This window comes from Odontesthes bonariensis, chromosome 13, assembly GCF_027942865.1.
Source record: "Odontesthes bonariensis isolate fOdoBon6 chromosome 13, fOdoBon6.hap1, whole genome shotgun sequence".
Classification (NCBI taxonomy): domain Eukaryota; kingdom Metazoa; phylum Chordata; class Actinopteri; order Atheriniformes; family Atherinopsidae; genus Odontesthes; species Odontesthes bonariensis.
In genome coordinates, this window is record NC_134518.1 from 20689929 (window position 1) to 20707364 (window position 17436).

Sequence of the window (17436 nt, forward strand, 5' to 3'; positions counted from 1 at the left end):
GTTCTAGTCAACATGTCGTCTTCAACATTTTGTGAAGGCAGCGGGTCATAATGCTTTCACATTTTTTCTAAAACACCTGAATGCAGCAGCAGTGCAGGTGGTTGAGGGCGTGGCTTCATCCAAGTACACAATGCGCATGCGTGAGCCTGAAAAGTGCGTTTTAGAATGATTACTGCTGGCCATCGGAGAGACAGATTATACGGCGCCACACAACTGTTGTTTTAATCCCCTGAGAGGGGAGATTTAGCAAGAAAAAACATTGGCTTTAAACCCAGCAGCCATATTGTATGGAAAAACGACGGAAAGACTCCTGTTTTCAGATAAACTCGTCCTCTCAGAGACATCTGCCAGGACTTTTGGGGAGTTTAATTTTTCTCTTTTACTGGCGGTGGGTCTCAGTTGCACAGCTAGCTTGCCAGCTGGTTGAGGATTTCAGAGATTGGAACTAGTTTTTCAGCCATACTGGGGTTATACTTTTGCTGTGCAAGTGTTAGGTTCAAAGCCTGATCATGAAGGACCGATTGGAGCAGCTGAAAGCGGTAAGTGATGCCCAGGAAATGTTGTTTCCCAACATCTAATATTGTCTCATAACTGTAAAACCTCATATTGAGACGGTAAGAAACTGTTTTGTTTTGTTTCTCACTTCCCCACCTATTATTCGAATCATTTGAGAAATAAAACTGTCCATTTGAAAGAGATGACATAACTCAAAGTAGATGGAGCAATCCTGCAGGTTGAATGGTGGTTTGGAGTGGGTTCATTGGGTAAAAGTGATTCAGATTCAGCCTTGTTTGAGTTTTTTTTCTACACAGAGGTTTTTTTTTATTTTTGCATCCCGTGTTAGAAGACCTAATGAAAAGCAGTGTTATCTATTGGCGGCAATCAAGTCCCACATGACACACTGAGTAAGCTAATGATTTAGATATTAGTGTTTCACCACCGCACCAGATGTCACCAGATGGGTCGTTCAGTCTTCATTTTAATTTCTATCAAGCCTATGAATTGATTAATCACTTAAGTCATTTTTCACAGTGTACAAATGAATTAAGTGCATGAATTCGAACCTCTGTTCCGGTTTATTTCACCGTGAATCTTGAAATCTTTCGGCTTTTGACGGTAAGCCAGGTGGAGAACAAGACATCTTTTAAAGTGTGTTCTGAAATTTGGCAGAGGGAGAATAATCATTTTGTAAAAAAAAAAAAAAAACATAGACTCATGACAGTAACGAGGCAACAGCATACTTTTTCCATTTCAGCTGCCGTGACTTAGAAAATCACTTAATCAGTTATTGATGGCTGTAGTTACATCAAGAAAGGAAGTTGTAAAATGCCCACATATCCTTCAGTTAAGATGGATTTCCATCTTTTGTCTTCATCACAAGAACAAAACCCTCCAAAATGGCATCATTGCTTCATCATAGTGGAGAATTGTGTGCGTAACCGTCAGAAGTAAAACCAAAATGCAGAAAGCTTTCCAAATGCACTGTACACTTCCCACTCATGCAGCTGTGGCCTTGATCCTATCTAACCCAAGATGGGATGTGTTGCTATAGCTACCCGAAACTGTTGGCTAAATATTTGCAGTGTTTAAAGTTGCTGAACTCCAGTATTCTCCCTTCTAGGCATCCTTCTCATGCCCCCGGCTTTGTTTCTCTGAAAGGAGGTACAGATAGGAAGTGAAGTAGGCTGCTGAAGTGTTGGGAAGCTGACGGTATACTTGTTGTCTGTTGCTGCAAAGCCGGGGAATTTGTTCCACTGTTAAGCGTACTCTAATCTCACTTTTCCCCACAATTGCTTTATCTTTTTACCTTATCCGCTCTCACCCACCACCTTTATTCCTCCTTGAGTTTGCTCTCTAATCTTTAACTTGCTGGCTGTATATGTGGCAGCCTGTAGGCATATGTTCCTGGGAGTGTTTGCCCAAGCATGACTATTAGCATGACCGTGTCACCTGACATGCCGCACACCTCAAGAGTTTTGCAATAAGAATATGTCACACGACGGCTTTTATGACTCGTTGTTGCTCTGTGGATGTTAACAAGGAGGCTTTGCTCTGTTTTAAAGCTTTTAAAGTGTGCAGCGTGGATGTCCACCCTGCTGTGGTAACTCTGCCTCCCCACCTGACTCACAATCAATCCGTCAACAGTAACTGCACTGGCCTCCTTCCTCCTGTGACATACGGAGGAAATCTTACTTTCTGAGTCTGCTGCCTAATCTTTCTGCAAATCCAGAATTATAATTGAAACAGAAAAGGCACTCCCTGCCTGGGCACGCTTCTCACTTTATCATATCGTCATTATTGTTATTGTTGTTCAGTTTCTTCTTTTGTTCTAAGTTGACTTTTAGTCACAATGACCCTGCTCATGATTCATCGACCATAAAGCAAGTGCAGTAAACCATTATCCACACTGTCACATGACTCAGTTACAGAAGAAAATCCTCCCAAGTTCAACGGGACATGTTGCGCGAAAACTCCTTCGTTCCTAAATGTTTGAATGTATCTAATAATCCAGCATATGTTTCAAATCTCAGCAGGGCTACGATCAAGTTGGCCCCCTCACCTGGAAATCTCAAATGAAATGAAATCAGAGGCGTACTGGCGGTTTGGTTTATGTCTTGTGTGTTCAGTGCTATTAATTTGACCTTTATTTAGTAAGAGGATTGTTTTATCTGCGCGATAAGCTTTGAATGAATGAACGGTTGCGGCTCCAGCTGGGGCCGTCGTGTCATTGTGGGCTGTCCTTAAACACTATGTCACCTAACGCATCACGAGAAAGGTCCCTTTGACCGAAATGTCAATTGCTTTTGATAAAGCCATGTAAACATGAGGATGCTATCCAGCCAGTCGGTTTTAAAGCTCTACTGCTGCAAGTATTGTTATTATTATTTTTTTTTTACTTGTTTTAGCAGCAGAGCGTGCGAGGTTGTTTATGATCCTCAGAGGCAAAGTCTGACTGCTTATCACCTCCAGGATTCTCAAAGATGTCATGGGAGAGATAAATCAGAGAGGGTGTAAGCTGGCTGGATTGCTTGTACAAGGTTGTGTTAATGATAATGACTATGAGGTTCACTCTCAGCCTTTCTTTTTTTTTTTTTTTTTTTGTTAAGGTTTATTCTTCTATCCCTGCCTCAGACCACTTTCCACTAAATCCAGAACTGCCATAACTTAAGTTGAACATGCATCTTCTTTCCTGTGTTGCTGTATTGAATGCTTTGAGGAGAGTTGCTGCGTTTTTGGCTGCAGAGAAAAATGATAAATTTCCTTGAATGGAAGAGAACTTGATGTAAGTCGGGCCGCTGTGCTCACATGAAGAAGCCAACAGCAGTGGCTGTGTCCACAAATCAGGAACCTGCTACTCTTCAACATCTATAGACCTGTTATGAGGGAACTATCTTCTTTCCTCTGAACTAAAACCGTTTCCTGTTAAACTGTGCGGAGGGCATTGCGCACACTCATGACACAAGCCTTGTGACCGCTTCCCTCAGGTAAACATAATCGTCCTCCTTGGCTGAGCTCGAATGGTAGTTCGCTCGTTCAACTCGGATGGAGGGAATTATTGAATCTATAACAGGCAAACGACCAGCAGTTGAAACTGCAGTTGGAAAAATATCCTCCATAGCCCCAGAATTTCTAAATACGGGAAAGCCTCTGATCGGTTGTGCAAAGTTAAGCCAAGTTCAGGGCATAGATCCAGCAGCAGGGGGACACACTGGAAGATCTATGGCCAGATTTAACCCTCAACTCGTCTGACAGATTGATAAACTTTATGAATCGGTTGTCTCTGTCATGTCGGTGTAGATTCTTAGTCATCCAGGTCATGGTGATCCTAAGAGTTTGAATAATGATAATATTATCTCGTCGATCATGTTCCACTATAATACACTATTCTATCTGTTTTGCTCACCTGGTTGTTGAAGAGAACTGTGAATTTTCAACTCGTCAAAGAGTGGTTGTTGTCGCCAGTGATTAAACACAGTAGATTCTTGTTTGTTCTTTCTCTGGGTTTACCCCTGTTGTGCCCCCGGTTGCCGTCTCTTCTGCTTGCACTTCTTGTTACTCTTTAGTCCCCAACCATGTCGGAATATCCATCATGTCGGATATTAGATGTGAGAAGGGGACGTCTCCCTGAGCCTCAAAAATGCCATCTTCAAAACATTCAGACACGGCAGTCAACGGCCACCAATGGAAGTCTGTTTCGCCTCAGACCTGGGCCAAAATCTTCACAAAAGTTCTTCAGATGACTTTGGGAAGTCCCATGTCTGGCAGTGCGGATGACCTACATCAGGTGGCTTTTTTATTTTTTTTCTTTGGCAAGAACACCACAAACCTGGGGCTGACGGTACAGCGGCAGCCATGGTTGCAGTCTCAGCTCTCTCTGCATCCATTTGCTGCAATTCGTTGTCTCTGCGCACTGCTTGAGGAGGTTTTAAATTTTTTTCATCATCACATCATTCTTTGGATATTACTTTAGGAGAACGTGGAGAACTTCATGGCTAAAGTTACAACGCAGTCAAGAAGTAGACATCTTTACAGTTAGGCCTAATATCTCCATCACTCTGCAACTAGAGGTCAAAGTGCACAGCGATCCAGAGAAAAAATGTGAATGTTTGGGTTGGGAGGGAACTCTTACCTTCACAGAAGCAGTCAGTTTGATGACCAGTTCTCAGATCACGGTGTCTCCTTCATTAGGGAGGGGAGTGGGGGGGAATTATGCCAGCTGACATATGGTGCTTTGTACTGAGAATAAATGATGATGAGGTTTTGCAGCCGGTGTCCGAACTGACATGTGAACCTTCATGTGCAGCGTGTGCCATTTCATAATCTTTCTCCAGTTGACCAAATGTTATCCAGTGTGTGGAAGATTTGAATGATTGCGCAGTGTTCGGCATGAGATTATTGTTGTTTTTTTTTCTGGTTCAGAGACCATCTGATTTGCTGCCGCGGGTTTCACTCTGCCAGCGTTTTGGCTCACGCTGCCGTTAAGTCCTTCGCATTCCCACTCCTCAGGAGGAGTGGAGTGCCAGTTAGCGTTTGTGTTGTTTGACTGTGCTCAGGTGACTTTAATAAAAAAGAAAAAAAAAGTTTGCAAAACCACAACCAATCGTGAAAAGTCGCACATTTTTTTACAAACTCTTTGTGACCAGAAACACTGAGTAATAATGTGATCCGAGTATTTGTTTCAGTGTCTTCTGACGGTAAAAGTTGTTTCCAAGTTGAGTCGTCAGATAAGAAAGTGATTGTAACAAGAAATGTTCCTTATAACTTTGATAAAGTCTCTCCCTCTTGACTCTTCCTGTCAGTATTGAGCTCTTTATACATTGAAACTCCTGTTTGTGTGTGTGAGTGTGAGTGTGTGTGTGTGTGTGTGTGTGTGTGTGTGTGGCCTTTGGCTGTTTGGCTCATTGCACACTTCAGTCCCCTTCCTCTTGTTTCTGCTGAATGAGAGACAGTGGAAGGAAGTGAGAGCTTGCTCTTATCTCACCAATGCAGACGCGCTGTGTGAGGGGAGAATAATGTGTGAGCTCGAGTGTCACGTCTGATGAATAACCCCCGTGCTGGTCTCAGAAACCAGCTCTGTGTGTCCAGGAAACTCAGGGTTCACATTTGTTGTTAGCGACAACAGCCTCAACCAACCAAATAGTCTTTGCTGCATTTGCAATTCAAATCTTAGAGTGGGAGTGGAAGCTTAAAGGCAAACGTCTAAAACTCTTAAACTCAATACATTTTAGTGTAACCAGAAAAGTTGTGATATATCCTTTTTTTTTTTTTTAAGGCAAAAGCCCAGATAAGAGAAGATGGAACCGTCATGAATCTTATCACCAAGCACATGCTGATTCGTACTCTGTCGGCCAACCATTGCAACTTTAACTCTCCTTTTGAATAACAAACGAACACATCATCCATTTGCAATGTAAAGACTAATCGTAATTACAGAGCTTCCTTAGAGCATGACCGGTACTGCTAACTCGTTCACGTAAAGCTCGGCGAGGTTCGGGCTGAATCTGCTGAAACGAGAGCAGGGAAGTGACCAGCTGTTGACTGTCGACTTTGACCCACAGGCACCACCTGACTGTCACACCTGATGACTTCAGACTCGGTTGAAAACAAAAGCTGATTCGTGTGAAGAGTTGGGCCGGTCGGCAGTACGCTGTGTACTGAAAACGTGTTTGAGTAATAAAGCAGAAGTAAAGGGGAAAAAGAGGAGCTTAGTTTTTTTTTTTTTTTTTTTACACATATTGTCTACCTTAACATGGAGTTGATGTGTGTTTACCCCACACATTTAATTGTGGTGTCTTACGTCATTTCTAAAGTCAGATGGAGATCCTGGAGCCTCCTTTCCTCCAGTGTAAACATCCAGCAGCCTTCCTCATATTTACCGACTGTCACTTGTGAGGCGCTCTAATAAATTTATTGGGTGTGGGCTGATTAGAGTCTGGCCCAGTATTTCTGGCTGATGTATCATGCTGACACACCAGGAAGCAATTTGATTAGAGTGCGGGAGCTTTCGGTATGAAAACACTACAGTTTGGTTTATAAATGGGTGCAGTAGAGCCTAAATCTAAAGGTTTTAGATGGTAAAGGTGCACCAGCTTAGTGTGGACATAAAGTCATGAGCCTGAGCATGATTTTCATGAACGTGACACCTGCTCTAAGTTGCCTTCCCAGGAAATTATGGAAATCAAATCTTCACTCTATCTATTTTTATGCACCAGTCTTCTTTCTGTGACTTTTTAGCAAATTAAAGCACAAAATATTTGATGCAGGTGATCAAATATAATAGAATTCCCCAGCTCTGAGACACAGCACAGTGTTTTTGCATATTTATTTTTCCAGTGGATCAACTTTCCAATCTCATGGCGACTTCATGCTCATAGAAGCGTAAATAACTCCCGTCACTTTATTTACTTGTTTGGAAAGTACCCTGCGCGGCCAGAATAATAAATCGCACACTAATGTCTTGTTGAACCACGTTTAGCTTTGTTCACAGCACAAATTTGCCATGGCGTCATTTTGTAAAGTTTATGAAAGGAAAAAGTCTTCTCCTGCATATCCCAAAGATCTTCTGGACTCTGGACTTCAGCCAATGTTAGATTGGATCAGCCGGAGGGTCATTTGTTGAGGGAGACATAGCCGCTTCCATGTGTACACCTACACCTACTGTTTTATTTTTTCTCACGTAACCAGGAAATTTGTCCTGGCCAAACAGCCAGCAGCTTAAATTGCAGTGGTTACACGCACACACACACACACACGCATACACAAGTGGAGTTTGGAGTTGATCACAAGTGGCAGGAGCAGCACATTTAATCACCCCGTCATTCCCGAGTCAGCAGGGTGGCAGAGGTTCTTGGAATAAGTCAGAAAAGAACCCGCCGTGCTTGGTATTTGAAGCTATACAACTGGCAGCCAGAATGCTTAGCTCAGCATTAACTCTGGAGATGAGTGGGAAAGGGAGTCTCGCCTCACGCATAACAAAAATGCAAACGCAAATGCAAAACTCACCCAATATCACCCTATAAAGTACACGAATAAAAAATGTGAAAAGACAGGTGATTTTGTTGTTGTTGTTTTGAATCAGATTATTTGTCCTCTATCATCAAGTAGGTGAAATGGTTTAATTTGTTAAGATTTAAAAATGTTGGAAAAACACATTCACATGTCCGGACTGCTGTATTATTGGCACTTTCATGAAAAACTTTGGACTGTCTCGCTTTGAAAGTCGGGCTGTCCCAAAAAAACACGTGGGCGTACGAAGCACCGGCCGACACGCAGCTTTGTGTTTTGGCCTCAGGTTGGTTTGTTGAACAGCGTACTGTACGTCTGTAAATTTAACAAAAATACACCGCCCCAACTTTACGTCCGGAATAATGGGGGCCAGAGATGTTACACATCCATATTCCAATTGAACTCTGTGTCCTATATCATGATTGCTCGTCCAAAGAAGAAAAAAAAACCACACATTTTTTCCTTACTGATTTTAGCTTAACTCTTTAGAGAAACATTTAATATTCTTTACCCGACACGTTGCCATCCATTCTCTTTTTCTTCTGTTAGACGTGTGACCAAGATGATGAGGAGGTGGAGATTGCTGTGGACAACGCAGCCTTCATGGATGATTTCTTCACTCAGGTCAGTGTTACCGTCTGTGCGGTTGCTCTCCAGTTTCTTTTGTCCACAGCTGAGGTTTGCGTCCGTCTGTTTCAGATTGAGGACATCAGGAGCAGTATCGATAAAATTGACGAGAACGTGATTGAAGTCAAAAAGCTTTACTCTGTCATCCTGTCTGCTCCTACGTCAGAACAGAGTAAGATGCCTCACGACCACCAGCTTTCATTGAAAACGCCCTGTTTTTTTTTGTGTGTTTTTTTTTCCTCTTCTGCTAATTTACTTAAAAGGGATCAGATTAAAGATGGTTTCCTTCTTCCTGATGTCTTCCTCCTTGTCATCTCTGAGGAGCGAATCTCTTCATCACCAAAGATGGCTCCCAAAATTCCTTATAGAATATCTTATGTCTTAATAAACGTTACTTGTATACATGAATGAATGTCAGCTACATTGGTCTGAAAACATCTGAGGGAGCAATTGGTAAACTGATGAGTTCAAGCCATAGATGCAGCCGTTTCACCCTGTCTGCTTCCCATTCTTCCTTCTTCTCAGAGACGCAGGACGATTTGGAGGCGATCACCAATGACATAAAGAAGATGGCCAATAATGCAAGAAACAAACTCAAGAGTAAGCCTCACTGCCACACACAGCCTGTCAGGATAATTCAATTTTTTTTTTGGTTTTAATGCGAAACGATTTGCAATGAGTTGAAGCTGAGGTTCTAAATCTTGGACTGTTTGGCAGCCATCGAGAGGAATCTGGAGTCGGAACAGGAGGAGAGGGTGTCGGCTGACATGCGGATACGTAAATCGCAGGTAAATTGTGACCATCGGACCATTCGGGTGGCCTCTAAACGATGAAACTGAGTGTTAACACAAGAACCACCCATTTTTAAGCTCACTTTAAGCACCTTGTAATCTCTAGAGACTTAAACTCATTTTCTCATGAGAACTGAATACTATATGATCGCAGATTCATTGAGGAAACTACACGAATGAACTTGTTATCAATCAAAATAGTGGGATAATCAACTCAAGATCTTGATAAAGGCTAAGAAGATGCATGATTACAGGCAAGGCCGCTCTCTGCTTCTGTAGACGACGGATTTTAGAAGTGAGTGAAACGTATTTGAAAGTGGACATCTGGACTCGCTTCGACTTTTGTTAACTCCCCATTAAGCATGAAGTGCATAAAATCTGCCACCTTTAGATGTATCGCTGTGGTAACACAACTAATACGAGGAACCACGTTAGCTGTTTTCGCCCTGATGAAAGGTCTGCAGCCCCAATAAAACACAGCCAGCCCGACTAGCGCTCAAGAATCAATGAGGTGATGTAATCCAGCTCTGAGAGAGGGAAGAGAACCACCAGATCCGAGGCATCTGTGAACATATGCGGTTGTAGAGAACCCCGGGTGTGGCCAGATGTTGAAGCTGTTTGGAGCCACAGTGTGAGTGGACTATTTCCTACAGAAACGGCTCTACCTGCACTCTGCAGCCAAATTAAAGCCCAGATTAGGAATTCAATGAGTAACGCAGGACTCGTATGTAACATGCAGCATGTGCAGTATTGAGAATGTCGTATTATTTGTAAAGAACTAAAATGGGAATTCAGACTGATCTGACTTATGTTTATTAATGAAACTGTACCTATGTGTCCTCACATAGTCATTTAAAAAAGCAATATGTACAGAGTCTATTAAATACTTTATTAATCCCAAAGGTAAATGATATTGTGTCTCTGGTTATTTAAAGAGTATTTACTTTAATTTTGAATTATTTTGTACATTTACAGAAGAAGAGCAAATAAAAAAGACTATGTGAGACATACAATAATGTCATACAGATCATGAGTTATTATTACTACTGGAACATTCACTGTGACAAGAAAATCCAAACGCAGAATGAATTTTGAGGCAGTTTTGATATTGAGCATGTTAATATCACAACAATGAAACATTTTTGGGATATTGTGCGGACCCTATTACCGTATAACGAGCAGCATTATATTCCAAACTGCAGCCTGTTGCTCTCATTTCCCCTCTGCGATGCCGCAGCACCGTGTTTTTTCTAGTAACCCGAGCAGCTTCCACTGATGGGCTGCATTTTTCAGATTAAGCTGCTAGAAGTCTCCACATCCCACAAAGTGAGCCTGTTACTAGTTATTTACATGACAAGAACACGTTTGTTCCTCATGTACATAAAGAAAGGTTTGACATGTACAGAGACGTTTCTCCACCTTCAGGTTTGCGCCGAATGTGACTCAAATGGTCGTTGATTACTTTTTGACCTTGTTTGCGAATGGACTGATATTCTGTCTCCCAGCATGCAGTGCTGTCCAGGAAGTTTGTGGAGGTAATGACGAAGTATAACGAAGCTCAGGTGGACTTCAGGGAGAGGAGTAAAGGGCGTATTCAGAGACAGCTAGAGATCAGTAAGTTGCAAACACTGAAAGAAAGATATGATGGCCTTACGCGTCATTAACCCTTTCCCTTTTCCTTCTTTTCTTTCCTCTTTAGCTGGAAAAGCGACAACGGATGACGAGCTGGAGGAGATGTTGGAGAGTGGAAATGCTGCCGTGTTCACTGCAGGGGTAAGAGTGTGTTTTTTTTTTTTTACTCGTTTAACAGTGTTCTTAACATGCAGGATTTGAACTAAATCGTAGAACTTTGGATTTATTTTCTCCCAGATGCGTCTTACTTTGCATTCTTGAGTTCTCATTTTCTGGGTTTTTTTTCTGCTCACACACAGTTTGCTCCAATAATACACAAACACAAATGAAGCTCAACTGTATACACTCGCTGGACATGCTGAGTTTGCGATTTTCAGTGATTCTTCAAAGATTGTGAACCCCTTAAACTTGGAAGTCCTATGAGTAACGGTAGCTAAACAAATGAGGCAAAACTATACTTTTCACCTAGTTATTTAGAGGAGTGACCCGCCTGTTGATCGTAAAGGGAAATCAAAGGTGGATTAATACCACAGTTATCACCAGCTAAGATCACTCAAAGAGCGTCACCAGCTCACAGCAGACACCATTCTGGTCAGGAATTAAGACAATTGGCAAACACAACTCAGTCTCATTGTAAACATTGAGGTAATTGAGATCAGACGTGATTCAACGTGAAATCTTAATTTGGACTTAATTTGGCTCATCTGTGTTTGCATTGACCCTGTGTGGTAAGAATAAACCGGTCCTCTTTGCAGATTGTGGACTCTGGGATCTCAAAACAAGCCCTGAGTGAGATTGAAGCCAGGCATAAAGACATTGTCCGTCTGGAAAGTAGCATCAAGGAGCTGCACGACATGTTTGTAGACATCGCCATGCTGGTGGAGAGCCAGGTACACTCCTGTGATCCAACTCTCTTGTTCTTGTCGTCAAATTCATTCATTCAACCCTCCTTTAGATTCATCCCTGAGACATTTCCATGACCTGCCGGTCAGTCGTGACTATGTCAGACTCTCTTTCTCTATTGATTATCTCTCTCTCTCTCTCTCTGTTGCATTCGCTGTGTTGTGACTGTCAATCTGCATCTGTCTGTTTCCTCTTTTCCAGCTCAATGCTTTTCTTACACCTCTCCTCTGCCACCTCCATGTCATCCCCCAATATTAATGGAACACAAATGCATTAAGTAAGACATCAGAACACTAGAGTCATTGCAAACATTGTTGAACACCCAAGCCACCATACACGTAAAAGATTTGAGTGTAACCACCTATTTCTTGCTGCTTACACCATGCGTTCTGAGGGAAATGCCTGTTTGAGGTAAGAGCCCTTTATTGATGTCTGTGTTGTGGGATATCTTTGAGGTTCTTTTCTCTCTTTGCTGTATATTTTTTTTCCCAGTTTAAAAAAAGAGATTTGCTCCAAAAAAAAAATGAACATGAATATCCTTAATCCTCCTGTCTGTTGTACGTTGCTGCTCTGTATCTTACTGAGTGTTGCGTGTTTTTCAGGGCGACATCATTGACAACATAGAGCAGAATGTATCTCAGTCAGTGGACCACATAATAGAGGCAAAGGAACAGACCAAAAAAGCCATAAGGTACCAGACCAAAGCACGCAAGGTAAAGTCATTTTTGCCACCCCCCCCCCCACACACACACACACACACACACAAATCTATTTGTTCTTTTAAGACACTGTTGCACTTCTACACTGTTTCACACATTCGAACCACCACCTGCAGATCACCCCCCTTCCCCGTGATCTTCGTCCATGCGTCACCATTCACACAGAACCTCCGCATGCTTCCATGTCCGCCTCGCCCTCTCTGTTTTTACTTATTTTCCTTTGCTGCCTCTTTTGCACCCCGACACTGCTCCCGTCAGGGCGGGATGATCGAGAAGATCGAGAGCAACATGGACCAGTCCGTGGGCTTTGTGGAGCGCGCCGTCGCAGACACGAAGAAAGCGGCAAAGTTTCAGCAAGAGGCTCGCCGTGTGAGTGGCTGGTCGAAAACAACGGGCCGGTTTCCCAAAAGCAAACCAAATTCTTCTGTTCTATTAAGAAGTGGCCCGAAGATGAGACCAACACAGTATGAAAAACTATGCGAAGTTAATGGTAACCACAGGAAAAAGAGTGTCAGTAATTTGCACACTGAGATGTGGCTATACATCCATCCATCCATCCATTATCTATACCGCTGAATCCGTCGATCGGGTCGCGGGTGGGCTGGAGCCTTGTGGCTATACAGTTGCATGAAAAAGAAAGTACACCCTCTTTCAATTCTTAAGTCTTAAGTATCTGGACAGAGTACAAAAGATATCTTCTCATTACCAGGTTTTCAAATTAGGTTAACACAACCTCAGATGAACAACAACACGTGACATATCGCACCGGGGCATTGTTCATTTAACAAAACTCAAAGCCAAAATGTTGAAGCGCTGTGTGAAAAACTATGTGCACTCTGCTGACTGCTTTTATAAGAACTAAGAGAGGTAGTAGCAGCCAGGTGCCACCGACGTAAACTTGCTGTCCAGAGAAATTCATCTAAGACTCTCCCCACATACACATTTATACACTAAAGCTAGATAAAGAAGAGTGAGTCAAGCTTCCTCCGCGATGATGTAAGACACAGATAAAATCATACAAAAAAAACCCTGTTCAAGTTGTGGCTGCTGAACGTGGTTCTGCGAGCAGCTGAATGATGGCGTGCACTTAGTTTTCCACATACCTCTGCATTTTGGCTTGGATTTCGTTCAATGATGTTGCAGTGTAACGTGCCGTGTTGTTCCTCATCAACAATGAACAATGCTCAGCGAGCTGATTCGAGCTGGAACTGATCGAAGTTCACACAAACGTGCTTTTGGGAAACCTTGACACCACGAAGACCCTCCCCTCCATCGAGACTGGTGATGATTCCCAACCGTCCTACTTGCTTTGTTACCAAGCCTCCATCCTGTGCCGTGTGGTTCCCTGTCGGCTGTGACCTTCCCACCTCCAAGACCCAGAACCAAGACCCGCCTCTCCCCCCTACTGAGACACACACTCGCTCTCTTTAACAACTTTCCTCTTTTCTCTCACCTCGAGGTTGTCTTTTTAACACGACTCCTGCACTGTTTCTTTCAACTTTACGCAAAGGCGCTGTTTTGACTTGCAAACTGTATTTTGTTTTACTGACGCGACACTAAGCAGCTGTAAGGAGCAGAGTTTGTGTAAGATAACCCATCTGACGAGATTATCGTTTTGGATGGGCAGACCTCTTCTCTTGTGACATACAGTCATATACCAAAACTGTTGCACATTTGTAAAAAAATCAGTGTATACTTCTTGTTGTTTTCTGCTGCGATTCGGACCTGACTGTGTGTAATTGGTTATTCCCTACAGAAAGTGGTGATAATAGTGGTGGTTGTGCTGATCTTGCTGGCAATAATAGCTCTCATAATTGGGTTGTCAGTAGGATTAAATAGAAGCTGATTTAAGTGAGAGAAGAGTTACGGGTGAGTAAGTTTTTACCAGTATCCACTGTAGTGTTGTAGCATGTGTGGATAGGACGCATGTTTTTGGAAAAGCGTTTCCCCCAGGCTGCACGAGTGTGTCCTTTCTATCCAGGGAGCTTACTTGAGGTGTGTTTATGTGCATTTGAAGTTCTTGGGTGTGGTTTTCCTCCTTCGGCCTTTCTGCCTGCATCCCCCGCCTCTGGTTACTGCTGAACAAACAAAGTGGTGTTAGTGGGGTGTTGGTCGCACACGGTTTCCACTGGTGTTTGTTCTGTGGGATCATTTCACTGCTCATGCGCTCCACCACTAACGCCATCCTCCCTCTTTGTCTCCCCCTCCGTAGAAAACGATCATCATTGGTGTCGTCTGTGCTGTGGTTGTAGTCATAATCCTCATCATCATCCTCACCCAGACGTTATAATCATCATCCGGCCCACCGTGTCCTCCATCAGCTGGTCGCCAAAAGAGAAACTGATGCCGATCACTCTGTGTGGACGTCATGAGATTAATCAAGCCTCCAGTTTAAGAAGAAGAAAAAAAAAAAAAAAAAAGGTATGGTGTCACATCCAACCTCTGGGAAAAGAGAAGTTGGCGGCCAGTTTTTTCGACATCAGTTTTGGACATTTTGAGGATGCGCTGCTGCAAATGAGGAATTGGAGCACGATACCTGTTTCACCTCGGTGGAGGCGAAAAGGGAAATGGAAAAAATGACTGATCATTACATCACTCCAGTGTCACTGAGCATTTCATTGTTCATCACTTGATGCCAAAGTTTCACCTTTCATGTTTGTCGTACGTTTGTGAAACCGCGTAGAAGCACACGACCTCCCTGATCATTAATCCTTGCCTTTCATGAGCCTGGGCACATTTCACCACGTAAACGCTACCGAATGATCACCGCTCTGGGATGCTGTCTGTTTTTGGGGAGCACTTTCACTCTTAAGAATATGTGATTAATCTGCAAATGGTAGAATTGGTAGTTTTGTCCCGAAAGTGCACCTCACCCCCATTTTTAACTTGAAGTGGGCAGCTGTGTGTGTTCTCTCTCTTATGATTCCTCAGTTCTGAGAGCTCCAGTGGTCGGCGTTTATCTACTCGTGGGGACACACTTCAAACACTTGCAAAAAGAGGAGGTGAACAGTGAAGCATTTCGGAGAAATGGCTGAAATAGGATTTTCACTAAACCTTTTGCATTTTTAGACATGACTGCATCTTCACCCGCTAACCTGCTTTTAAGATGATTTTTGGCTGAGAGCCTCGTAGGAACACTAGCTTCTTGTTTTCCAGAAGTGCCTGAAAAATATTTTGTATTTATTCTACTTTATGATAATGAATTGCCTTTGAAGTCGCACTTAAACGGGGGGGGGGCGAGTCTATTTTCTCATCTTGGTGGCTTCTGTGTGAGCTGCATTAACGGCTTTATTTAGGTCTCGTATTTCCTCTGCAAACTCACAACTCGGTTCCCGGTTTATTAGCTACGCCTTCGCAATACACCTGCAAAAAAACCCAAACATTAGAAGTGCCACTCAGAGGGTGGGTTCAAACGGATAAGGGAATGTTTTCAGGAAAGGAAAACGGGCGATTCCAGATTTATTGCAGAGCTCTGCTACTTGACATCAGTATTGGTGGAGTGGACTTAAGAAACTGACAGCTGAGGCGAACTGAATGCCATCAGGGAACGTGTCGGGTTGGCGGTTTACCGAACCACGGTCAGATGAAAGCAGGCGATTCCAGCTGAACGTGAAGTAAAAATAAACTATTGACCAGAGCCTGTAGAGTTATGTTGCTTTTCACTGTTGAAAATGAATGGCCTCCAGCATTTCTTTATTTTGTTGTTGTTTGTTTTGGAAACACCGTCTTCTGTCCTCGGCACAGGCGGCAGAAGCAGAAAATGGAAGCTTTTGTACACAGTTATAAGTTAAATGTCGATTGCTATCAAAGAATTAAAGATTCCTTTGTTTTATAAAGACTGTCTGTCCTGTTGTTTTTGAGTCGCGCAGCAAGTATGTAGCTGAATTGTAACACTTTGGGATGGCTGGACGTTGCTGAGATGCCGAGTGAAGCTTTTATTGTGTGGTAGTAGCTGCTGTCAGCAGATGGTTGACACCGGGTTGCAAAGTACATCTTTTTTTTTTTTTTTTTTTTGTAAAACAAAAAAAACAACAACTGCTGCACAAGTGAAAAGGAGGGGGTAAGTTGAGTCACCTTTCCTCTCTTTACACACACATATTCACGCCCCAACCTCGGTGACCCTTTGTTCTCCTTTGTTCAATCATTTCCTCAACCCGGTGCCCACACATTTAAATAATCACATTGTGTTGGCCGGCTTTGTGTCTCGACTCAGAGTTAACAGCCTGTTGTCTGACTGCTGTCTGTTTTGCTGTTTGTTTTGTTTTTGATTGAAACTCCAGAAAAAGATGATGATTACATTGTGTTGTACCATCATTGGAATCGTCGGGTTCTCCTATCTCTACAGCTTCTTCTCATAAAACATGAAGCAGAGGTGAAACATCAACCCACAGCTGCATATCCTCCACTTGCTGACTTCGGTGTTTAAACCTCTTTTCTTTTTCTTTTTTATTGTCTTTGTGTTGCTTACAGGGAGCCGGATATCTCAGAGAAAACATCCTTTTTTTTCATTCTTTTTTTCCTTCCTAACCATCATTTAAATCTTTTGAAAATATAATAAAATTGTTTTTTGTTTTTTTTTAAACGAGCAACATCCGTCCTGTAAACTTTCCCTCCTGTTCATTAATTGGGTTTCATTTCTTTGCTGTATAAAGTGTTTGAAAACGTGTTATCGTGTCGATTTCTTTTTTTTTTTTTTTTCCCTCCCTCAAGTCTGCCTGTTATCGGATGGATGATCTAAAGTGTGACCCCCACCGCCCCCCCTTTTTAATGACTAAAGGGTCACTGTCGTCAACTACAGTCCAGCGCCTCCTGGTGGTGCATTGACGCAACGATATTTGACAGAAGTTGGACGGCTCGAAAATGTATCTTATAAGGATACAATTAAACCTGGAAGGACGAAAGAAGATGATGCTTGTGCCGTCTATGCTCTACTTTAAAAAGAAAAAAGGGGGAGATCCGATTAGGTTGTATTCTCTGACTTGTTTGCTGTCATAACATCAATAAATGTGTGAGATTTTTTTTAATTTATTAATTTATTTGGTTGTGTGTGATCTGTCTGTATGAGCCTGTGCTGCTGAAACGTTCGTGTCTTTTCTGGAGCTGTCACTCTCACTAGCTGTGTATCAACTCAGTAAAGCCTCTTGTGTAATAAAAAAAAAAACATGTCTGTGCGTTGTACCAAGTGCCGCTCACGCCTCGCTTCTTGTGTTGGGGTTTCATACATCACGCTCTGCTCATCTGTTTTGCGCACAGAGGAA

The 17436-nt window shown here is 42.7% G+C and overlaps 1 protein-coding gene across 7 annotated transcripts; it reads left to right on the forward strand.

Annotated features, from left to right (window-relative positions):
* Window positions 1-154: 154 nt before the first annotated feature.
* On the forward strand, window positions 155-16844 carry stx3b (syntaxin 3b). 7 transcript variants are annotated; one of them, XM_075481510.1, is made up of 11 exons: window positions 156-539; window positions 8056-8130; window positions 8206-8305; window positions 8659-8733; window positions 8851-8921; window positions 10430-10538; window positions 10624-10697; window positions 11312-11446; window positions 12062-12172; window positions 13935-14047; window positions 14391-16192. In XM_075481510.1, exons 1-10 carry the CDS (start codon window positions 510-512, stop codon window positions 14022-14024), a joined length of 870 nt encoding a protein of 289 aa, XP_075337625.1. In that variant the 5' UTR covers window positions 156-509; the 3' UTR covers window positions 14025-14047; window positions 14391-16192. The 7 variants fall into 7 exon arrangements, 5 of the variants coding, with proteins under 5 accessions (XP_075337624.1, XP_075337625.1, XP_075337628.1 ...); XR_012772727.1 differs by lacking the exons at window positions 13935-14047; window positions 14391-16192 and adding an exon at window positions 11661-11870 and having other exon boundaries at window positions 12062-12150; XM_075481513.1 differs by lacking the exons at window positions 12062-12172; window positions 13935-14047; window positions 14391-16192 and adding exons at window positions 16459-16550; window positions 16649-16844.
* The last annotated feature ends 592 nt before the right edge of the window (window positions 16845-17436 follow it).